This window comes from Eptesicus fuscus, chromosome 5, assembly GCF_027574615.1.
Source record: "Eptesicus fuscus isolate TK198812 chromosome 5, DD_ASM_mEF_20220401, whole genome shotgun sequence".
Lineage (NCBI taxonomy): Eukaryota > Metazoa > Chordata > Mammalia > Chiroptera > Vespertilionidae > Eptesicus > Eptesicus fuscus.
The window spans coordinates 46,593,174-46,618,682 of NC_072477.1; the positions used below are offsets into that span (position 1 = coordinate 46,593,174).

General features: G+C 37.0%; 1 protein-coding gene across 1 annotated transcript in view; it reads left to right on the top strand.

Annotated features, from left to right (window-relative positions):
* The window catches only part of HERC1 (HECT and RLD domain containing E3 ubiquitin protein ligase family member 1), a 172,181-nt gene that overhangs the window by 86,995 nt on the left and 59,677 nt on the right, over window positions 1-25,509 (top strand). The window contains exons 26-37 of the mRNA XM_054716166.1: window positions 2,679-2,947; window positions 5,659-5,874; window positions 6,662-6,782; window positions 7,189-7,426; window positions 7,582-7,775; window positions 11,081-11,236; window positions 12,097-12,203; window positions 12,701-12,811; window positions 14,383-14,559; window positions 18,073-18,312; window positions 19,003-19,086; window positions 24,260-24,780. Of these exons, the coding sequence (XP_054572141.1) occupies window positions 2,679-2,947; window positions 5,659-5,874; window positions 6,662-6,782; window positions 7,189-7,426; window positions 7,582-7,775; window positions 11,081-11,236; window positions 12,097-12,203; window positions 12,701-12,811; window positions 14,383-14,559; window positions 18,073-18,312; window positions 19,003-19,086; window positions 24,260-24,780 (2,434 nt within the window). The remainder of the gene's footprint in view (window positions 1-2,678; window positions 2,948-5,658; window positions 5,875-6,661; window positions 6,783-7,188; window positions 7,427-7,581; window positions 7,776-11,080; window positions 11,237-12,096; window positions 12,204-12,700; window positions 12,812-14,382; window positions 14,560-18,072; window positions 18,313-19,002; window positions 19,087-24,259; window positions 24,781-25,509) is intronic.

Consider the following 25,509-nt stretch of genomic DNA (forward strand, 5'->3'; position numbering starts at 1 on the left):
TTCTGTTCTTTCTTATATTCATACAAAGTTTTGTTTGGGTCATATACCTAATAAGTTGTGTCCTTTAAATTAGGGGTCTGCAAACTATGGCTAGTGGGCCAAATTTGGCCTCCCACCTTTTTGTTGTGGTTTTTTTTTTTTAATCTATAAATAATGTTTTGTTGGAATACAGCTACAAATTTGTTTGTGGCTGCTTTCACACTATAGCAGCAGAGTTAAGTCCTGCAACAGAGACTTTCATGACCCACAAAACCTAAAATATTTACTATCTGGCTCTTTACAGAAAAAGTTCGCTTACCTCTGCTTGAAATTGTAGAGAGGATTTAATTTGGGTATTGGCCACCCACTCCATAGAATATTTTCGAGTGTATTAAGGCAATTCAGTATTTGTATATTCTTTACAATCAAACCTTAGTGTAGGCAGGCAGTTGAAATTTCCATGGGTTAATGATTTGTGAGTTGATTGATAACAGGAATATGTAAGACAACCTCCTGTAAAATGAAGGAATTAGTAATAATTTAGCAGATCAATTTTCTTGAACACCTCTTTCCTCAAGTTCAAGAAAATTGGACAAGATAATTTTTAAGATCTCTTTTACTTTGGTTCTAACACTAACTCATTGCACATTTTTTTTCATTTTGAAAAGTGGTTTGTAAGTAATGGAAAACAGAACTTTTTATTCTGAATTTTCTTACTGAGCAAACAAGCTGAATGCAATGAGCCAAAAACTATAATTTGTAAGTTAAGGATACAACTAGATTCTCAATATGCGATGCTTAAGAAAATGGAAAATAATTTTTTTTAAATTAACATCTACTTTAGTCTTTAAATACTTTTAATTTAATTAAAAATTATACATATGTGACATTATTAATTACTTCATTAGGCATCTTGGAAGTTTTACTCTTTTCTGTTTTACATGAAAAAATATTTAGCTATGTAATTTGGGCAAATTTTCAGATTGGTATTTTTCATGTTCAGTAAAACAGAATATTCAATATTTTAAAAGAATTCTTGCTAAAACATGAAAGGCAGATAAACCATATATTCTTTGCCATTCTAAACTATTTAGTAGAATATATATAATTATTTTATAGTTACTTTATATTACTAGCTGCCTGTTATGAATTTCTGTTTTGATTTTGCAGTCCTGGGGTTTTACTGACACCAATGTAATAATTCAAAAATAAATTATGCAATTAATATTTTGTTACTTTGTTTTCTCTGTGGGCATTAGTGCTTAAGTAGTTTTCTCCCCAAATATTTTCCATCTAGTTATGTAACAAATATAATTTTTGTAATGCATAATTTATTGGATACCTTTAGATACATTTCTAATAGAGAAATTTGGTATATTCACATGATAGGATATTATGCAGCACTCAAACAAATGAGCCGTAGTGTGAATGAATATTAGCAATATAATATTGAATGAAAAGAGTATGTCATATATATGTACCTATATATATAAATGATACTTTTTTATGAAGTCTAAAGTAACTAGAACTAAACTTTGTTTGGGGGATATATATATATATAGAAGATAAAAGAATATTTTACAACAATAAAACCAAAGGAATGAAAAACCCAGGCTGAGGGATAGTAAAAACCTTAGATAGGAGACAGGGAGAGATGGGTTGGAAGAGGAACAGATGGATACAAGTTATTGTTAGTTTTCTAGTTCTTGTGTTCACATTTATTATAAATAAATATAAATACAAAAGCAGGCCATGAATGGATCAATGATGAGAATATATAATGAGCCAAGGATTATGACTAATCTAATTTGTATACCTGAGATCAATTAAATTAAAAAAGACAAAGCCTGTAGGAATTGGACATTGCTATATTTATTTAAAGCTAATATTGCCATATGACTTGGACAGTTGTTATATTCAAACATATTAACATTTTTACTGTCTAAAGATTTTAGCCTAGAAAATGCTCATTGGCAAAACTAATGGTATTATATTTTGCAACTACTGTGAACCATTTATTTTATATACCTGTCATTTTATGGTAAATCTTACATATTCTTGTTTGTGAAACTTTGCTTCCTCTATATAGGAGTTTCACAACGTGCAATAAATATGCACATGAAACAGTGAAAGTGTTCCTTATATTAATGAAACCCAAAGGGTGATGTTTGTGTCTCCTTTTTGTGTAAGTTTACTTGCCCTTCAATATTCATTTTTTGGTAATGTTTTATTGCAGATATGTAGACACTTTGCACAGTCTTAACTTACTTTTTGCAATGATATGTTAAATCAGATGAAGTCCTATTACTAGTAGGTCTTAGCAGCAGTGTCTTAAGTGCTAGTTCCTTTTTGTTCATAAGTAATGATCTGGTTTAATACTGCAGAGCATTTTAAGCTAAGCATTTTGAGAGCAGCTTCTGCCTTTCTTTTTCTTGTGGCAGCGTGTTGCTAAAGCGCTTACAGAGATACTGGTACATCAAACAGGGCTTTCCCTTTATTTTCTTACATTGCTATAGTTTTTGTTTGTTATTTTTTTACAAAAGCATTTTGCTCAGACTCACTTAATGCATGCATGTATTCAAACATAAGTATCCATTTCTCACCAGTTGGTATGGTAGCAATACTCAGCCCTCATCTAGTTTCAGATTGTATGCTCTACTAGGTTACCATTGATGCATGTTTGTTCTGTTTGTATGTAGGTACTATCCACAGTCAGTTGGAATCCCTGAACGACTCTTGGGCTCGCCTGAAACATAGCAGAGACTGGTTGTGCAATTCCTCTTACTCCTTTGAGTCTGATTTTGATCTTACCAAGTCTTTGGGAGTTCACACTTTGATTGAAAATGTTGTAAGCTTTGTGAGTGGAGATGTGGGGAATGCCCCAGGTTTTAAAGAGCCAGAGGAAAGTATGTCTACAAGTCCCCAGGCCTCCATCATTGCAATGGAACAGCAGCAGTTAAGGGCAGAAGTAAGTCTTTGATATTTACTCCTGTGAGGGACTATGGAAACTTAAACTGAACCACTGAATGTAAAATTTGGGGAAAACTTTTCCTTTTCTTATATCATTGTCTCCCCCTTTCCTCCACTTGAACACTTTGATGTCATTATCTTAACTATAACAGCATATATTGTTTGAAAAGTACACTTTTTTTTTTAACCTGGTATTTCCTTTTTTTATTTATCTTTATTGTTCAAAGTATTACATATGTCCCTTTTTCCCCCTTTGATCCTCTCCACTCCAACCTGGCCAACCACACTATTGTGTGCCCATGGGTTATGCATATATACGTACAAGTTCTTTGGTTGATCTCTTCCCACTCACCCACCCTCCTCTATCTTCCCTTTGAGATTCCACAGTCTGTTCCATACTTCCATGTCTGGATCTATTTTGTTCGTCAGTTTATTTTGTTCATTAGATTCTACATATAAGTGAGATCATGTGATACTTGTCTTTCTCTGATTGGCTTATTTTGCTTAGCATAATACTTTCCATCTCTTAGAACAAGATAATCTAATCATAATTCTTATCTCCTAGAAACTAGAGTGAGACTGGCTATCTCTTCTCAGAGGCTCCATTTGTCTTCCTTTAAAAAGGGTTAAATTAGAATACCATAGTAATAATGATGAATGCTAAAATTAGGGAGCAGAACTTCAAGGAAACACAGGATGTCTACATAACCTCAAAGTATCTCCCACAAAATATTTATTAATTATTGCGATTTTAATACATCCATAAATTCTTCGATACTCTTCTCTCTGGGAGCTGGAACTTACCTCCTCATCCTTTGGAGAGTAAGTTGGACTTAGTGACTCAGGGCTAACAACAGTATGAAAAGAGAGTAATTTTATATTGCGGAAACCTGGCAGACATCTCCTGAACCAAGTGATCAAGAATAACATTGCCCTAGCTGGTTTGGCTCAGTGGATAGAGCCTCGGCCTATGGATTGAAGGGTCCCAGGTTCAATTCCAATCGAGGGCACATGCCCGGGTTGTGGGCTTGATCCCCAGTAGGGGATGTGCAGAAGGCAGCCGATCAATGATTCTCTCTCATCATTGATGTTTCTCTCTCTCTCTCCATCTCCCTTCTCTGAAATCAATAAAAAGATATGAAGGTAGAAAAAAAAAGAACATTACTACCCAGCCAGTGTGGCTCAGTGATTAAGCATTGATCTATGAACCAGGAGGTCATAGTTTCATTCCCAGTCAGGGCACATGCCCGGGTTTCAGGCCCAATCCCCAGTATGGTGCATGCAGGAAGCAGCTGATCAATGATTCTCTCTTATCATTGATGTTTCTGTCTCTCTTTCCCTCTTCCTTCCTCTCTGAAATCAATAAAAATATATTTAAAAAGAGTAACATTACCAGTAATAAGATGTGATATCATGTAACTCTGATGTTAAAAGAAGACTAAAGTATTCTTCCCCCAAATCCATAACTCTAGTTCAATCATGAGAAAACATCAGGCATACCCAAATTGAGGGACATTCTATCAAGTACATAAATAGCTCTTCTAATATGTCAAGGTCATGAAAAACAAGAAAAGACAGAAACTGTCATAGACTAAAGGAGATTAAGGAGACATGACAACTAAATGCAATATGATATCCTGGAATAGAAAAGGGATATTATGGGAATATTGGTGAATTCCAAATTAAGTCTGTGGTTTAGTCAGTAGTGTTGTTCCAATGTTAATTTTTTAGTTCTGATAAATATACCATAGTAATGTAAGATGTTAACATTAGGGGAAGATGTGCAAGAACTCTGTATCTTTAAAACTCCTCTGTAAATGTAAAATTATTTAAAAAAAAAAAAAAAAGAGGAGGGTTAGGCTGATTGACTACAGTGATAGGTATTGTCCTTCTAGGGGAGATAGAGTCAGAAGTTGAAGTGAGCCACAGAGAAACCTTTCAGAAATACTTCTCACTTATATGTGGGATGTAAAACTGAAATCAACAAATGGACAAGCAAGAAAAACAAATAGACAAACAGATAAAAACTCATAGACACACAGTATGGGAAGGGGGAAAGGGTAGTAAAGGATAATGGGTCAAATATTTGGTGATGGAAAAGATCTGACTTTAGGTGGTGGACACACAATGCAATATACAGATATGTGTCATAGAAATGTACACTTGAAAACTATATAATCTTATTAACCAGTGTCACCCCACTAAGTTTAATCATAAAAAAGAAATATTTCTAATTCTTGAGCTAGAGTATTATAAATAAAGTTTAAATATAGCAATAACTATACTACCTTACAGTTTTGAAACCTTCACATATATCTCATGAGCATCACAGTAGCTTTGTGAGTAGGTTACAGTAGTACTATTAGCCTCATTTTACATCTGAAGAAAGTGAGACTCAAGAAGTTAAGTGAGTTTCCTAAGGCCACACAGTAGGTGGCAGGGTCCAGCCTTGAAACCAGGTCTTCTACATCCAAATCTATTACTTTTCTCATTGTACTGTGTAGCTTCTTTTGTACTATAGTATGCTTATAGAGTTTCTAGAGATATTTTGATTTTAAAAACTTACAAATTTTCACCTTAATAAAATAAATTCCTAAGAAATGTCAGAATTTTCTGTGATATATAATATATTGTTTGTGACATGCAGAGTTCCTTTGTGTCTCAGTTCGGTGAAGAACTCTAACCTATGTTTATTTTACTTTTCTCAAGCTTCGTTTAGAGGCACTTCACCAGATCCTCATTCTGTTGTCTGGAATGGAGGAAAAAGGTAGCATCTCTCTGGCAGGAAGCAGGTTGAGCTCAGGCTTCCAGTCATCCACACTGCTCACATCTGTGAGGCTGCAGTTTCTAGCAGGGTGTTTTGGTTTAGGCACTGTTGGACATGCAGGAGCCAAAGGAGAGAGTGGCCGATTGCATCACTATCAGGTAGGTGATGATGACACCTTGCAGTATATTCAGATTTTAACTGTCTTTTTACAAAACCAGTTTTATAATTTTGGGTTTAAGATTGAAGTTTTAAAATATAGACTTTTAGCCCAGCCGGTGTGGCTCCGTGGTTGAGCATTGACGTATGAACCAGGAGGTCACGGTTTGGATTCCCAGTCAGGGCATGCTGGAGTCAGCCAATCAATGATTCTCTCTCATTGATGTTTCTCTTTCTCCCTCTCTAAAATCAATATAATTATACTAAAAAAAAAAAAACTTTTAGGTGACTCTTAAAGATATCGTATTGGTTTCGTTTCCTGAATAATAGTATTATAGTTGGGATTAGGTGAGCCATAGCATTGTTGTACTTTCAGATTCTCTGCTGGCTTAGTTTTATTAACCCTTAGCCAAATTGGTAGAGAGAGATCTAAGTTGGGATAGGGTGTTTGGGAGGATGGGTTTTAAGAATTTACATTTTAGACTTAATCATTCTGTCTAGATTCTCAGGTTGTTTGAAAAAAATTTAAGTGTTATCTTTATATCTTTCATATTTATAGAGGAATACATGCTTTGTGGGAAAGGAGAAAGATTGTATAGAATTAGGAATTATCAATTTAAAAATAAACTTACTTTAAAACTTTTATGTACTAAAATATACTAAATAATTAAAAACCACCATAGGGCTCTACTAGATAGCTAGACTAAGGGTAAAATGACTATTCCTTTTATTTTGGTAAGAGGCGTTATGTTTGCTAATAGAAAAAGTAAATCTTTATTTATAATTCAGGATGGGATCAGAGCAGCTAAGAGAAACATACAGATTGAAATCCAGGTGGCTGTGCATAAGATTTATCAACAATTGTCTGCTACCCTGGAGAGAGCCCTGCAAGCAAACAAGCATCACATTGGTGAGTAACTGCCCCTGGAAATACAGGATGCAAATTATTTTTGCCTAAGGTTATGCTAGATAGTTATGCTGGACTAGAGGACTGATGCATGAAAATCGTGCAAGGCTCTTGGCCCCCCGCAGCAGGGCTACCTCTGCCTTGGCCCCCGCCTACCTCAGCTTTGTCTGGAAGGAAGGACGTCAGGAAAGACATCCGGTCTAATTAGCATATTATGCTTTTATTATTATAGATACCTTGTGTTTGACATTAGTAGATTAACTTACATGTAAAGAATAAATATTTGAAAATGTAATAGTATTCCATATTAGTATTTATATTTTAGAATATAGTTCATTTTAGTAAATGCTTCATTTACTTAAAAGGAGATTCTAATTGTCTTTCTTTCTTTCTTTTTTTTTTTTTTTAGAGGCCCAGCAGCGTCTCCTTTTGGTTACAGTGTTCGCTTTGAGTGTTCACTATCAACCAGTGGATGTTTCTTTGGCAATTTCCACTGGTCTGCTAAACGTATTATCGCAGTTATGTGGCACAGACACTATGCTAGGACAGCCTCTGCAGTTATTGCCAAAGACGGGTGTTTCTCAACTTAGCACAGCTTTAAAAGTGGCTAGTACAAGATTGCTCCAGATTCTAGCCATCACTACAGGGTGAGCATTATAGATGTCTTGATAGAACTGTGTTGGGTCTGATATTTTCACATTTTAGTAATTTCACTTTTCTCCTAATCTCCTTTATGTGTTTAAGTATAACATTTGCCCTTCTGTGTTATTACCATTTATTTTTTTCCTGTTATTTCATGTAGGACCTATGCCGATAAACTGAGCCCCAAGGTAGTTCAATCCTTGTTAGATCTACTCTGTAGTCAGTTGAAGAATTTGTTATCCCAAACTGGTGTACTACTTATGGCCTCTTTTGGAGAAGGGGAAGGAGAAGATGGTGAAGAAGAAGAAAAAAAAGTTGACTCCAGTGGAGAAACTGAGAAGAGAGATTTCAGAGGTATCTATCACAAACCCTTTTTTCTGTCATTATTTACAAGCATTTACTGAGTCCCCATTTTGTGCATATCATTAGAATGTATACTTTTTTCTGTTGTGGGCTTGAAAGGATTTTTATTTGTTCATTTAGAAACCCCTTTTCTATACCAATGTGTATGACATAGGTGGGTTTCTGACTAAACCTTCTTTCCTTAGAGTCCATTAAATCTGATGTGGTGACCATATTGCTTACTCTCTAGGTTCAGTGTCTCCTTGGCTGTCCTGGTTCAAGAACCTAGAGGTTCTAGGTGACTGATTTCCCCAGGATATGTTTTCTTAGCATCTGATCCTGACAACCCATCTCTAATCATACTTTTGACTTAAGTGTTTCCCCAGGACCAAAGGTTTTATTATTTGGGAACTAGGTTACAATTAGAGGAGTTGAATTTCTAGCTAGGTTAGCTGCTCTGTACCCTAGTCACTAAAAAGATTCTTGTTATCCTTAGCCATTGTAATTTTTGATTGCTGTAATATGATCATCTGCTCATAGCTTTAAAAAACTATATTGAACATTGTATTTCAGTAAATTAAATTAAACCCCGAACAGAACCACCACAATGTATGTTACATAATTAAGGAAATAAAGGTCTAAAATTGGTCATTTATTTAAAAATGTGTGTGAAACTACCATACCTTATTACCATAATAAACTCCAGGGGGTAGATAGACAGATACATAGATAACACAGACAAAATGAACTATGGATGGATGGATGAATGGATGGATGCATAGAGAGCAAGTTACTTAACCATTCTGTGCTCCAATTCCCTCATCTTTAAAGTAAGAATAATAGAACCAATCACCTAAGCTTGTTATGAGGATTAAATAATGTAATACATGTAAAACAGAGCAGTGTCTGTCACATAGTGAGAGCTCAATAGATATTAATATTATAATATGATATTCCAATATCTATAAATTGTATAGATAGGTGGGTAGATAGAATTACTTGGGGTTACAAAAATGATGAACTATTATGGTTCTGAAGGAGCTTTTAGGGTAATAAGGGAGGCAGATATGTAAACAAATAATTATAGTGCAATACAGGAACTCATAAGAAATAGCTAAATCTCTTAAGTCAGACTCTAGGAGGATGTATAAGTCTGATTAAGGACTAGCTTTTAGTTTCGGAGACTGAACCTATGGCAAATTTTTTCTCCCGATTTATATAAAGAGTGTGGTGCTTATAGAAAGAGCATATACAGACTCACAAGGTCTGATAAAATAAAAACAAGCATTTAATTCCACCTCCTGTTTTCCTGCGACCTAGTGGTAGATACAGGGTTGTTAAGGTGATAGCTTCTCGCTATTCTGTGCTGAGTATTGCACATATGGACAGCAGGGAATACATCGTAGAGTTACTTCTCAGCCTATTGGTTCTCAAGAAAACTGGATCCTCCCATATCCAGGAAAGAATGAAACAGTTCTGTGAGTCAATCTCAGCAGGTGGAATACACATCTACTCCCCTTATGTTGTCCTGGAGAGAAGGCCATTGCACCTCTTGATTTATGGGGATAGCTGGGAATGAGTCTTATTCTAGTCAGCGCTGGCCAGGTATTCAGAAGCAGACTGCCCTCTAAAATTCTTAATTGAAAGGTGTACCCTTCATTTCAAGTGTACTATTGATAATGAAACACAAATTATATCAAGTTCTATCAACCAGCTTTATATATAACTGGAGGCCCGGTGCATGAAATTTGTGCACAGGGGAGGGCGTCCCCTCAGCTCAGCTTGCACCCTCTCCAATCAGGGATATCCCTCTCGCAATCCAGGACCGCTGGCTCCTAACTGCTCGCCTGCCTGCCTGATCGCCCCCTAACTGCCCCCCTGCCGGCCTGGTCACCTCCTAACTGTCCAGAAGGAAGTCGGATGTCCAGAAGATGTCCGGTCACCTGGTCTAATTAGCATATTACTCTTTTATTAGTATAGATGTCTCCAGGCATTAATTAATTTAATTAATTTCGTGTCTTATAGAAATACTTGCTGGGAGTATGGGGTTGGGTAGGATGGATGCCTCATAAAAGAGATACTCCCAGGCATCTCCACCAAAAGAGAAAGGTTCATTGAACTTGACTTTGAAGGAATATGTTGGAGTGAGATATGTGGGTACTCAGGGCAGGCTAATAATTTTATATTCTTCAAACTAATATTATAAAAAATATTTGCTTTTTAACACTTAAGTAAAGAGGAGGTAGATACTGTGTAGAAGAAATGTGGAGGAGTTACTAGCTTTTTCCCTCATATTGTCCCTAGCAAGACTTGCACACCCATCTCAGTAAAACATAAGTCCTCTAGTTAATTAGACATCTGTGAAGATAGACTTTCTGGCCATCTAAGCATGCCCCTTAGTGGCGGGGTTGGGGGGGAAGGAGCATGCTTAGATGGCCAGTAATCAATCTATCGCTATCTATCTATCTATTTATCTATCTATCTAATTATCTATCACAAGTGACTTGTCTGTGTTTTCCTTAATTGAATATGCCAGGATCTTCCTGAAAGAAGTGCTATATACACTTGTCTTCAAATTATTAAGATTTTCCATGTTTTAGTGCCCCTTGGGGATTGACATTCTGGCCAGCTGCCCTACTGGCACACTTTCCCTTGGTTCTGAGTTGGACTTTGCCAGGATAAGGAGGTATTAAAGGTTGGTGTGTTACAGGAAGAACAGATGGTTCAATGGCTTCAAAATGAGACAAGAGAAAGGCTGGTGCTGATGCTGGTGGGAAAACTAGGAAGTTTGGTTAGGACAAGTTTGTGTGAAAAATCTTACAGATTTTGAGCTCAGGCAAACCAGAATCAGGCCTAGAAATTTGCTTCTTTGTAGAATCTGAAAATACAATCTTTTTTAAAGATATGATTCTTAATTTGACTGATGGGGAGGAATCGTGAACTTTTTGAAAATGGGATTACATTTATGAACTCTCTTATTAGTTATATACACATGCATACATAATTTTTCATACATCTTCCACTAATTCTGTCCAGTAGAACTCTAGACTTGGGTAGAGAACTATTGTTTTATAGAATAACATTAAAAATATATACAAAACCAAGTATACATATTTTATTCTAGCAATACACTTGTACACAGCGATAAAAGATGTTTTAAATTTGGCTTTATTTTCTGTCTTTTCCCCATTCTGTGCTTTAAATTGTAAAAATTCAGACAATCTAGATGTTAAATTTAGGTTTCTACTTGGTGCAATCTAAATGTAACTTACTTGATATAAGGCTATTTCCTGTTTGTTTATCTCTTTATTCTTCAGCTGCTCTTAGGAAGCAACATGCAGCCGAACTGCATCTGGGGGATTTTTTAGTTTTTCTACGCAGAGTTGTGTCTTCAAAAGCAATTCAGTCGAAAATGGCTTCCCCAAAGTGGACAGAAGTACTTCTGAATATAGCATCTCAGAAGTGTTCTGCAGGTATATTACTTTTGTCTTGTTTTAGAGTATTTTTATACATCACATGTATTTTATTCAGATAATGCCAGACTTTAACAACATGGGATACTTGACCTTGATTTCAAGACTTTTTTTTCTTGTTTTCTAAGTACTTATTTGTTGAAAAGAAAACTCTAATTTTAGAAGTAAAATTGATAGGAATTAATAATAGAAAATAGCCCTGGACAAGATCATGGATTTAATTGAGAACTTGTTCTTGTTTGTTCAGATTACAGTAATAAAAATAATCAGAAAATATTTCTATTTAATATGATAATTTGGCACAGATTTTGATTATCAGAATACAAATCTGAATCTGTTCATTCTCTCTTATCATGACATGATTACTGTGTTTTGCTTATAACTTCTTATTTTGCTTACTTTAGGAAAGTACAAATTGCTTACTCCCATTAATCCTAACAATCTAATCTCTCTGAGGCAGTCAGGGCAGTCAAGAGAAGAAGCAATGAAAGGGTATGATAAATCTTAGCTTTAGAGATTAAGATACCTGTTTAAAACTCTACCTCTACCTCGACTGAGCTGTGTGGCTTCATCAAGTTACTTAATGTTTCTGAGCTTCAATTTCCTCATCAGTAAAATCAGGATATAATACTGTAGGGTTTGTGAGGATCAACAAAATTAATGTGTATGAAATCCATAGCACAGTAACCTGGCACATGGGTATGGGTATGGGAAGAGTCCAGAATTATTGTGATAATAAGTTGAAGTGAAGTCCATTTCACCCATAAATGCTTAGCAGCCTTGAATATTTTTTCAAGAAGCTCATTTAAACTTTGAATTTCTGTTACATTAGTAATAAGAAAATGTCTTTCCTCCCTCAGGTATTCCTCTAGTTGGCAACTTAAGAACAAGGCTCCTTGCCCTTCACGTCCTTGAGGCTGTGCTACCAGCTTGTGAGTCTGGTGTAGAAGATGATCAAATGGCCCAGGTTTCTATTTTTAAAGTTGTTATAAAATGTTTTTGACATCTACAACATGATTCAACCAAAATCTAAACTTAGAGTTTCTTCAGTTATAAATGTGTCATCTTCTCAGTAGCAAAATTTCTACTTCTGAGATTCCTTTCTTATAATTTCATCTCTAAGCAAGGAGAAAGAAATTAAATAATGAGGTGTAAGAAGGAGGGGTTAGTGAATGCTTACAAGGTCAGAAGGAAAGGAAACTCTGTGAAATTTCTTACTAGGTTTGGGCATCTAAAGAGAAATGATGCAGTTGTGTGGCCTATTCAAAAGTCTATATAGTGAGGCAACATGAGGGCAATGTAACTCACTTTCTAATGAGTTAATACTCTTTCTTAAAAAAAAAAAAGAAAAAGATATTTATAATAAAATGTTACATATGACTTAGTATTATAGTTGAATGATTTTATTTTTCCTAAACTTAAAATTACCTTTACAAATTTTATTCTTTTTCCTTCAATAAATAGGTTGTTGAACGCCTATTTTCCCTTCTGTCGGATTGTATGTGGGAGACACCAATCGCTCAGGCCAAACATGCTATTCAGATAAAGGAAAAAGAACAAGAAATAAAACTACAGGTAATCGATTTTTCCCAAAAGGTATTTTTAGACAGCACAAGTGAATATCCTGTCTCTGGATTCCTTTTCCTCTGAGGGACCTTGTTCCATCCCGTTATCCTGTTTCCTCTCCACATCTTCTCTATTGTCCTACATTGCTAAGCTTCTCAGAAGAGTACTCTTATACATATTTCAATCACTTCCTTACTTCTCATTATCTCTTCAACTCAATTGTTTATCTTCCATCAAAGTATGGAAATTAAATGACAAAGCTAAGTGTTAAGTGCTAAATACAGTACATTTTTTTGTCCCTGTCTTACTTGACCTTTTGAAACTCTAACCCAGGCGTCCTCAAACTATGGCCCGCGGGCCACATGCAGGTGTTTTTGCCGTTTTGTTTTTTTACTTCAAAATAAGATATGTGCAGTGTGCATAGAGGAATTTGTTCATAGTTTTTTTTAAACTATAGTCCGGCCCTCCAACGGTCTGAGGGACAGTGAACTGGCCCCCTGTTTAAAAAGTTTGAGGACCCCTGCACCTTCTGTTGTTTTCAGAACACTACCTTCTCCCAGATCTTCATCTATTCTCTGCCAATTCTTGATTCCTTTTGGAGGCATCTTTCCTTTGCTGACACTTTCTCTTTGTCTTCATCCCAGACTTTGGTGTTCCTCAGGGTTCTATCCTTAGCTTTTCCAGCAGTGTCAGTCACATCTGCCTATATGCATTACCTTACAAATTTAAATGCTAGCCCAGGTATCTCCCCCTTAAACCTTTACCCCTGAATTCATGGGAACTCTAGGCATCTACTAACGTCTCTATCCATGTAGTCAGTAGGCCTTATTGATTTTACCTCCTAAATAGCTTGAATCCTTCCATCTAAAACTACCTTAATTCTTTTGGTTTTCATGATTTCACACTTTTTCTGGCTTTCCTTCTGTCTCAGTAAAATGGCCTTTTCTTACCATTCTCTTTTATTGGTTCTTCCTCTTCTATTTAATCTAAGTGTTGGAGTATCTCTTGGGAGTAAAATTTAATATTAAAATAGCATTCAAGGCCTTTTATGCTTTTGTTTCATTTTCTCTTTGTAGTCTCCTTTTCTGCTAATCTCATCCTCCAGAACTTCCACATTGCTTGCAATTACTTTAAATTGATGAATTCTGTTGCACTTTCATACTTTGACACATGCTATCCATACTGCCTTAAATGCCTTTCTCTCCTTTGACCAGCTGCTAAATGCCTTATCATTCAGGACTCAGCTTGGAAGTTATTCTCTTTTGAATGCTTACTTATCCTTTCCAACCATAGTTAGATACTTAAACTTTTATGTTGCTTCTATATACCTGTTATGTAACTTCTGTTATTCTCTTGGCTACAATAGCGGTCATATTTATTTCTCTGTCCCCTAATTGTGCTGTAAGCTCTTTATGGGCAGGGACCATGCTATATTTATCATTGTGTTTTTATTGCCTACACAGTAACTGGTATGCAGTAGATACCTAAATATTTGTAGGCTCAAACCAAGCAATTTTAGAATATATATTAACTGAGATCTAGATTACTGCATAATACTGACCCAGCTTCCTTTCTGGTAGAAGCAGGGAGAGTTGGAGGAAGAAGATGAGAATCTCCCTATACAAGAAGTATCCTTTGACCCAGAGAAAGCTCAATGCTGCCTAGTGGAGAATGGACAGATATTAACTCATGGCAGTGGAGGAAAAGGATATGGATTGGCATCAACTGGAGTAACTTCTGGTTGCTACCAGTGGAAGGTGTGTAGAATCGCAAGTAGTTTTTAGCATTTTGTATTTTAGTCCTTTTTCCAGGTTCTTTTGAAAAAATGTATGAAATTACTTTTTAAAAAACCATTATACATAAATATTCTATCATTGTGTAATATGTTAACATAATGGAAAGTGAGTGAAGGATATACATAGCGTGTATAGGAGGCAACCAATTCATGTTTCTCTCTCACTCTCTCTTCCCCTCTCTACTTCTTCCTTCCTCTCTAAAACTAATAAAAAATTCTTATTATTATAAAAAAATAAAAAATGTTTCAAAATAGATTTACCAAATTTTCTACCTCCTTTTATCATAATCATTTATCCAGTGAGCAGCCTAAGAAAAGATCAATCTCTTTCCGGGAAGAGCTTCACCTACTAAGGCATGTATATCAGAAGAAAGATGAGACATGTAGATATAAGCAAATAAACCAAAAAGCTGAACATAATAAGTTAATTGCAGTGGGAAATTCCCAAGAAGAGGTGAAGAGTCTAATTTGTTAAGAGTGATCAGAGCTGTCATATACCCTGTGGTGGTATACCCTCTTTCAACTTTCAGCTTTCAGTAAGAATCACAAGTTAGGAAGGTAATCAGTTTCTATATCAGAAATCTAAGAATAAGCCCTTTCCCAGGGGCATTTGCAAGAGACCCAGACAGTCCAGCCAGAATCCATGATGTTTTCATAGTTTATGACACCAGAGAGAAGTCCTAAATATGCAATAGTCCCAGAGTTTGAGTTTTGTCCATTGGGCCTTTAGTTGAGCACAGTTTATGTTGGGTTGAAACAGCCCATAGAAGACAGTAACAGGTTTTAAATTAGAGTGAGGTCCAGGCAATTAGAATCTGTGAATTCAGGATTCTAAAAAGCTAGCAACTTTTTTGGCAGCAAGAAATCCTAGATGTAGTGCCATACAGCTGTGTTTTTTTTAAGTCCAAGTGATAAGGCTTTCCTAAGCCCCTTTTAAGCATTGTTAGTCTGAGTCCAAATTTACCCACTCAAAAAATAGGCACTTCAAGCTGAAAAATCATCAGCCTCCAAGAGTCAGACTTCTGATTTTACAAGAAGTCATTGGCAACTAAAAACTTCTTTTTACAACTCTAAAAATATATCTGAATGTCTTCATCTGGAGATTGCTATTCTTATTACTTTATCTCCCTTTTTCCAGAGGCTCCGATAGACAAAAACCATAGCAAAAAATCATCAGTTATGGATACCTGTTTAATTCTAATACTTAAGCAGTTTAAATTCCAGTATACCCACAAGTGGCAAAAAAACAAGGAGGTTGTGTCCCATGAGCATGTTTTTTCTTTGCAGTTTTAACTGATCAGGATGATCTCTTAGCATTTATGAAGTTACAACCCTATAACATTTTACATCCATTTTTATCATAAGTCCAGATGTAGTAGCCATAAAACACAGCTGTTTTAAATTTTACTTCCCCTGCTCAGATCCCAAGTTTACTCAAACTCTTACCAGTAAATTTACCTTTTATAGGGTTAATTGATTGGACAAGAGGCACTGCTGTAGCAGTGATTGTATCTAAACTAAAGAAAATAGTTGGCATGACTTTTTTCCTTTTCTTTTTCCTTCTGTAATCTTTTTAAAGCTTTGCTCTATCCTTAGAAACTGATTTAATACCCTTTCCCTCTCTTTTGGAGAAAAAAAGCAGCACACAGTTCTCATATTTTTGGTCTACCCAAAACTCATCTTCAGGGATTTTATTGTTGTTAACCCTCACCCAAGGATATTCTTTATTTTATTTTATTTATTTATTTTTTTAAGAGAGAATGGAAGGGAGGGGGAGAAACAGAAAGAGAGAAACATTGATGTGGGAGAGACACATCGATTGATTGACTCCTGCACGTGCCCCGACCAGGGTCGGGATTAGCCTGCAACCGAGGTACTTGCCCTTGATCAGAATTAAAGCCATGATCCTTCAGTCCAAGAGCCAGCGCTCTCACCATTGAGAAAACCGGACAGGGCACCTTCAGGGATTTTATAACTCTTCCCCAGCCACCTGGAGGAAAGAGCCAACTGCAAGCTAATGTTTATTCTTTGGCCCATCTAAAGCCTATTTGTTGGAATATTTGGGTCCTTTCTTTTCCTGCTTAGAGTCAAGAACAACAAATCTTCCCTTGGGTTCTCTTTTTTTCTCACTCTAGCTAGAAGGCCAAAAGTAACTAGGGGATCCAGCAAGCCAGCCCTTAGAGGCTGATGATTTTCCAGCCTGAAGTGCATATTTTTTAGATGGATCTGTTATTTTTTAATCTATAGGTAACTTTTACCTCCCACAACAGATAGCAACTCACCTGCTGTTTCATAACAGGTGTAACTCAGAGCCATCAGGCACCAGAGATTTTTCTTTCCCTACTTCTCTTTTTTCCCCAAGTCAGACTGTAACTATATTTTAATGAGTTGGAATTGAGTGAATCTCATGGTTGCCATCACTGTGTTGGAGGCCCCCAAGATTATCCCTATATTCAAAGATTTGTTAGAAAGACTTATAGAACTCAACATGTAGTTGTACTTATGACTAAGATTTCTTATAACTTTGCTTATTAAGGACACATAGCTGGATCATAAGGGAAAAAGAGGCAGGTGGAATCTGGAGGAATCCATGTGCAAGCTTTCTTATGTTCTCTCCCTCCTATGAGAGGTCACATGGAACACACTCTTTACCCAGCAACAAAATGCAGCAACATGTGTGTGATGTTTTAGGAAAGGCCGTTAGAGACTTAACACCCAAGATTTCTACTGGGGGCTGGTCATGAAGGTATGCTCTGCCTGTCATGTACCAAAATTCCAGACTCCCAGAAAGAAAACAGGCTTAAGCATAAACCACATTGCCTGTTCAAACATTCTAGGCCACCCTTACCACTTTTGGACAGTTTTGTGTCAATGTAGGACATTTTACCAGTTGAATTCCCAGATACTTGCCAAGGGCCTGTGTTATAAGCATGCCTTTTTAAAGATAGCTGTCTCAGGCCTGCTATATTAACTCTTTTCTGCACAGAAGTATACACGGGAGTTGTTAGAAAATTTGTATGTAAAGAATTGAAGCTTCCCATTAATAATTTTCTGGATTCGATATACTTCCTCAACTTCATAATTAAGATGTAAGCTAAAATTGCTTATTTAAAATAAGTACTCAAGCTAGGGAATATTATAATAACTATGTATGGTATTAGCTGGGTATTAGACATATAGGGGGGATCATCTTGTAAGTTATAGGAATGTCTAACCATTATGCTGTATACTTGAAACTAATATAATAAGGACTAAATGTTCTACAAGGTAAAAATTAATTTTTTGAAAAATCTTTACAAAATTATGGAATTAATTTTATTCATATATTAGTTTCACTTGGTCTAAAAATAAACTTAGGTTTCCATAAATGGATAAATATTATTTATAAATATATTAACCTCAGTATTGATTTATACAGTTAATAGTATATGAACAGCTTTTTTAATATTAGTGAACATTACCATTTTCATTTTAGTTTTACATTGTGAAGGAAAACAGAGGTAATGAAGGCACGTGTGTTGGAGTTTCTCGTTGGCCAGTACATGACTTTAACCACCGTACTACCTCGGATATGTGGCTCTATCGGGCCTATAGTGGTAACCTCTATCACAATGGAGAACAGACTCTGACATTGTCCAGCTTTACTCAAGGAGATTTCATTACCTGTGTGTTAGATATGGAAGCCAGAACCATTTCCTTTGGGAAAAATGGAGAGGTACTAAAACTCATTCACAAGCATTGTATGTTTTCTTGTTTTTATTTACACTCAAATCAGTTTTTCAGATGCTTGTTATTCAGTTTATAGATTATCCATTCTTCTTTGCCTTTTCTCTGATACTTTTTGGTTCTTATATATTTACTAGAGGCTCGGTGCACGGATTTGTGCACTGGTGGGTCCCTTCAGCCTGGCCTGCGGGGATTGGGTCAAAACCGGCTCTCTGACATCCCCTGATGGGTCCCAGATTGTGAGAGGGCGGTTCTTGGGTGAGGCACCCCGGAATTGGGCTCCCTCCTCTCTGGTTCTGGGTGTGTCACCCGAGAATTGCCACTGCTAAGTGACCACAGCTTGGCAGCTCCTGTGTTGAGCATCTGCCCCCTGATAGTCGGTGTGCATCATAGCTACTGGCAGGTGGGCAGCTTAGGCTTTTAGATAGATAGATAGATAGATAGATCACCAAATCAACAACAGAAAGAGTAAAATTTCAGTAACATTGTTGAAACAGATGAACAAATTAGGATTATTTATTATATGTAGAATTTCCTTGGTTAGTAAGGTTAATTGAGATTTGGCTGTAGTAACTTTGTTCTGTTTCCTAAGAGCTTTGAATCTTAATGTGATTGGATATTATTAATTTTTAAAAATATTTTGTTTCTTTTTCTTTTCATCATCTGTGCCACACTATAGGAACCAAAATTAGCTTTTGAAGATGTTGATGCAGCAGAGTTGTACCCATGCGTGATGTTCTATAGTAGCAACCCAGGGGAAAAGGTAATGAAACCTCAAGTCTAAAACATAAAGAATATTTGTTAATACTTGTTAACATCAAATAGAGCTTATAATTATAAGTTATTTCTGCCATTAATAGTTCCTGCTCAGGTAATTTACTATTCTAGAAGAAGGTTAGATTTCTTTTAGAGATTGCCTTCGCTTTTTATTAAGGCATTATTTGATATTCTGACAATGTGAATAGAGTGAGTCAACTTTCAAGTATATGTGCAATTATAACAATTATAGAAAACTAGAGGCCCGGTGCATGAAAATTCATGCACTGGAGGGCGGGTCCCTCGGCCCGGCCTGCCCCCTCTCACAGTCCAGGAGCCCTCAGGGGCAGGAGGTGACCTGGCGATCAGGGGAAGGCGACACCCCCATCACACCTCTGCTGCTGCCACTGCCAGCAGCGCAAGCCTCAGCCGGCCCTGGTTACCTGAGCCTCGGGCGACCTTGGGCGGCTGGGCAGCCACCATCCAAGGCTTGCCTGCACCTCGGGCCAGCCCTGAGCAGCTGGGCAGCTGCCATCCGAGGCTTGCCTGCGCCTCGGGCCGGCCCTGGGCGGCTGGGGGGCTAAAGGGACTGGGGGACTCTGGAGGCAGGCGCCCCAGTGGGGCTGAGGACTGGGTGCCGCCATCTTGTGGCTGTGGGTGCTGCCATCTTTGAGGGTGTGGCAGTCAATTAGCATACTTCCTCCTTATTGGCTGTGGGTGCCACCATCTTTGTGAGGGTGTGATGGTCAATTAGCATATTCCCTCTTTATTAGATAGGATAGTTTAGGAGATTAAAAATGGTGGCAGAGTAGGAGGATGCTACACGGACATGCTCCCAGGAACAAGCTGGAATTACAACAAAAATACAAAAAAACTTCCTGAATAATCAACGGAAAACTTGCAGGAGAAAACCCTGATACCTAAGGACCGAAGGTGGAGACCACATAGAGACTGGTAGGAGGGGCGGAGGCGCAAAAGGGCTAGCCAGGCTCCCATAGACAGCAACTGAAGTAAGCCCCAGAGAGATAGCTCAGCTGTGTGGGGTGCCACTGAGAACTCTGGGATCTAATCCTGAAGCTGGGCTCCCCAGCAGAGAGCACCAAATCTGAGGAGGGTACCCACATAACACCTAGCTGTGAAAAGCAGTGGGGTGCTGTCTGCCAGGGAATGGCAGCTGAAAGTTTGGGCACCCTCTTAAAGGGCCAATGCACAAAAATTCCCTGTGGAGCCACCCACCCTGTACTCTGGCAGAAGGAGGGTGAAGTGGACTGGAGCTGTGAGAGCAGAAGCCAGGACTGGGGACTAGGGGAATAGAGCTCAAAAGCAGACATTCCAAGTTTCCTGGGCTGAGCCATTCCCTCACACAGCAGAGGACATCTTTCCCACATAGACATCTGCCTTGCCTTGGGGGAAGACAGTTGACATACCCTATTGGAAAACACCTTGCCCTGAGGCCACTTAATAGATTAAAAGTAACAATTAGCCTCCAGGCAGAAGCAGCTGCTCCACCCTGTTGATAAAACTCTCACCACACCTGAGGACGATTGCCTGAGGGCAATTCAAGTCAGAATCCTATTAGTCTGTAGACGGAGGTGGTCTCTGGAGGCTTTGACTCTTTGCCTGATCCAATTAGTCAGAAAAAGCCTTTAACACTGTCCTGCACTAGAGATTGAGAGGTGTAGAGGATCTACCTAATACATAGTTACAAACCCAAACAGACAACCAAAATGAGGCAACCACGAACCCCCAAATGAAAGAAATAGAGACTTCTCCAGAAGAAGAAATAAATGAAGCAGAAACAAGAAATTTATCTGAAACAGAGTTCAGAGTAATGTTGTTAAAGATGCTCAACAGCATGAAAAAAGATATGGTAACTGAAAAAACAACAGTCTGATATAAAGAATGACATAACACAAATAAAGAACATACTGGAAGGGAATACACAGCAGATTAGGGGAAGCTGAGGTTCGAATCAGTGAATTAGAGGACAGAGTTGAAAATATCACTCAATTAGAGAACCAAAAAGAAAAAACAATTAAAAAACAGGAGGACAGACAGCTTAAGGGAGCTGTGGGACAAAGTGAAACGTAACAATATTAGAATAGTAGGTGTGTCAGAATAGGCAGAAAAGGAGAAAGGAATAGAGAAGGTGTTTGAAGAAATAATGGTAGAAAACTTCTCTAACCTGGTAAAGGAAGAAGTCACACAAGTTCAGGAGGCACAGAGAACCCCAAAGAAGAAAAACCCAAACAGACCCACGCCCAGGCACATCATAATTAAAATGCCAAAAATTAAAGACAAAGAATCTTAAGGGCAGCAAGAGAAAAGGAGTTCCCATAAGGCTGACCCTGATTTCTCATCAGAAACTCTACAAGCCAGAAGGGAATGACATGAAGTACTCTAGGTAATGGAAAGCAAGGATCTGAGACCAAGATTACTATATCCAGCAAAGCTATCATTCAAAATAGATGATCAAATAAAGAGCTTTCCAGACAAAAAAAGGCTAAAGGAGTTCATCACCACCAAGCCAGCATTACAAGAAATACTAAAGGGATTGCTGTAAGAGATTGCTGAGAAGAAGAAACAGAGAAACCTAGCCATAAGTACCTCTCAATAATAACCCTAAATGTAAATGGATTAAATGCTCCAATCAAAAGGTATAGGGTAGCTGAATGGATAAAAAAATATGGCCCAACTATATGATGTCTACAAGAGACCCACCTCAAAACAAAAGACACACACAGGATGAAAGTTAAGGGATTGAAAAAAATTTTCCATGCAAGTGGAAAAGAAAAAAAAAGCTGGAGTAGCAATACTCATATCTGACAAAATAGACTTTAAAATGAAGGCCATCACAAGAGACGACAAAGGTCACTATATGATCCTAAAGGGGTCAATCCAACAAGAGGATAGAGGATCCTATGGTAAATATTTATGCACCCAATATAGGTGCACCTAAATATATAAAAAAACTTCTAGAGGACTTTAACGGAGAGATTAACCACAATACAGTCATAGTAGGGGACTTTAACACCCCTCTGACTTCCCTGGACAGATCTTCCAAAAACTTAACAAAGAAACAGAGACTCTAAAGGACACACTGGATCAGATGGATTTATTAGACATTTATAGAACATTTCATCCCAAATGAAGCAGAATATACATTCTTCCCAAGTGCACATGGATCATTCACAAAAGTATGGAGTTTCCTCAGAATATTAAAAATGAAACTTACATTTCACCCAATAATCCCACTTCTAGGAATATATCCCAAGAAATCAGAAACATCAGTCAGAAAGGATATATGCATCCCTATGTTCATAGCAGCACAATTTACAATAGCTAAGATTCAGAAACAGCCTAAGTGCCCATCAGCAGATGTGTGGATTAGAAAACTGTGGTACATCTACACAATGGAATACTAACTATGCTGCAGTAAAAAAGAAGGAACTCTTACCATTTGCAACAGCATGGATGGACCTGGAGAGCATCATGCTAAACGAAATAAGCCAGTTGGAGAAAGATAAATATCATATGATCTAACTTATTTGTGAGTGAACAACGTATATATAATGAACAACATAAACTGATAAACAAAAATAGAGCCAAAGGGGAAAAAATATACTAGAATATAATAGAAGTAATCCTGTTATTTGCAGATTTTTAATATTTCCTGCAACTTTGTGATATCATACTATGTTAGTACAGTTTTGATAACATTATACTTAAAATCCTTTTATTTGTGAAATATTAATGTTTATTGCATGTAATATTATATGTAAGATCATTTTTCTTGAATAATTGATGTTTATTGCATGTAACATCATATTTGAGATCATTTTTCTTGAAATATTAAGGTTTATTACATGTAACATTTTTACATTTTAAATAGTTTTTTCTTGAAATAATAAAAAAAAAAACACCTGAAAAATAAAATAAAACGTACCATAAAGAATTTAAAAAGAAGAAGAAGAAGAAAATAGTTTAGGGATAATCTGGTTCATTGGCAGTTATGAATGTGAGAGAGAAATATAGAAATAATCTTATGTAATCCAGTATTATTAGCAGAATAATGGACGTTCCAACTGTGGTGGGGAAGCTGCCTTTCATTTATTTAGTTGAGGGGGTTCTCAGATCTTGTAGTTGGTATAAATTCAGTCCCTAAACCTTTGGGAGGACTGTATTAAAAAGATACCCTCTCGTTATAAACGATTTTTCTCCTCATCTAAAACCTAGGCCAGAGAGACTTCTCTCTGGTCTCCTATACTGGTGGGTGCATTTGTTTTCCACCCCATCCTTTCACTTGAGGATGTTGTGCAGCGTACATCTGATATTCAGAATTTCTAGTTATTCTTTAGTAGAAAGTTCTCATGCTGTCTCATATATAATATTTCTATAATGGAAGTCCTAGACATGGTGATTTGTCATGAAAGTTACATTTTAGTCTGTGCTTTTAAATGTATTTTTTAAATTTTCAAAAGTTATAATTTCAGGCTAACCATTGACGTTTTTGAACGTTTACTGTGTGTCTGGCACTGTAGTAATAAGCATTTATGTACCTAGTCTCATTTAATCTTTAAAATAATCTACTATTACTATTAAAGTAACCTACAAGATGAAATAGCTGAGGTTTAGTGAGATTAAATTTTCTAAGACTGTGCAGAATTATGGTTTGAGCTAAGTCTTGCTCTTCTTTTAACCTCTATATGTCTTACTTGAAATGTGTGTTCATATTGGGACTATCCCAATTATCTAGATTTATTATTTTCTTTCTGCCCCTTGAACAATATAAGATGGTCCCAGGACTCAGTATTATTGTGGAGTCTTGAGGATGAAAGAAAATAGATCCTCAAGGCTTTTTTTTTTTTTTTTTACTAAATTGAATAGTCATATATACCTTAGTCTATATCCATCTTTTGTGTGGCCACAACAGCTCTGATACTCACAGGCTTCAGGAATTTTAAATGACTAGGCAGCTTATTTCAGAGAATCATAGTGCTACTAATTTAAGTAGATCTGTAATATTTGCTCACTCCTTACTGGGGCCAGTGATATAATACCAGGTATTAGGAGGCCAAACACTAGTTTCACATGGGATTGCACATGTCAGAATTTATAGTGACTAATAATTTGGGAGAACTATTAATATTATGCATTTTCCACTTCCTTTTCTTTTACAGGTAAAAATTTGTGATATGCAGATGCGTGGCACACCACGAGACTTACTTCCAGGAGACCCCATTTGTAGTCCAGTAGCAGCGGTGTTGGCAGAGGCCACTATTCAGCTTATCCGAATCCTTCACCGAACAGACCGCTGGACTTACTGCATTAACAAAAAAATGATGGAAAGGCTGCACAAAATTAAGATATGTATTAAAGAGTCAGGTCAGAAGCTAAAGAAAAGCCGCTCAGTTCAAAGCCGAGAGGAAAATGAAATGAGAGAGGAAAAGGAGAGCAAAGAGGAAGAGAAAAGTAAACATAATAGACATGGCCTTGCTGACCTCTCAGAGCTGCAGCTGAGGACCCTTTGCATAGAGGTGTGGCCTGTGCTGGCAGTGATAGGAGGAGTTGATGCTGGTCTTAGAGTTGGAGGTCGGTGTGTTCACAGGCAAACTGGGCGCCATGCCACGCTGCTGGGAGTGGTCAAAGAGGGCAGCACGTCTGCCAAGGTCCAATGGGATGAAGCAGAAATTACTATCAGGTATGATCTGTTGAGTTATACTTGTTACAGATGAGTAAGTAATGGTGACATGGGCCATGGCCTATGGGCAGTGAGTAATTATGTGTGTTAGTTGAGCTGTCAGTTAACTTTTTAAAATACTTTTGTTCATATAGTTGCGTATGAGTACTGTGATTTCTAAAGGAATATTTCCCAAATTTGTGTTCCTTGGAATACTAGTGGTTTATAAAGTTTATAGTTTTTGTTTTGTTTTTTTGAAGAGATGGTAAGCTCACTAGTTTATGTTTAACTGGGATATTCTATTTTTCATTTAGTTTCTTGCTTTTTGAACATTTCCATTACTCACTGGGATTGAAAAAAAGCCAGCCAGCAGATCCATCAGTTACATTTTTTGTAGGAGGTCTTTGAATGTATGACAGAACATTTTTGTGACTAAAATTAATTTGGTTTTGGATTATCTGTGATCTTAAGTATTTTTTAAAAAGAGATCTTTTTGTTGATTTTTAGAGACAGAGGAAGGGAGAGGGATAGAGAGATAGAAACATTGATGAGAGAGAAATTTCATCAATCATCTGCCTCCTGCATACCCCCTACTGGGGATCAAGCCCACAGCCTGGGCACATGCCCTGACTGGGAATCAGATCAGTGACCTCTTGGTTCCTTGGTTAAGTTGAAACCAAGACTTAGGTTAATAAAACAAATGTTTACCTCCAAACTTTTTATATTTGGTAAAGCTTTCTATTACATTTT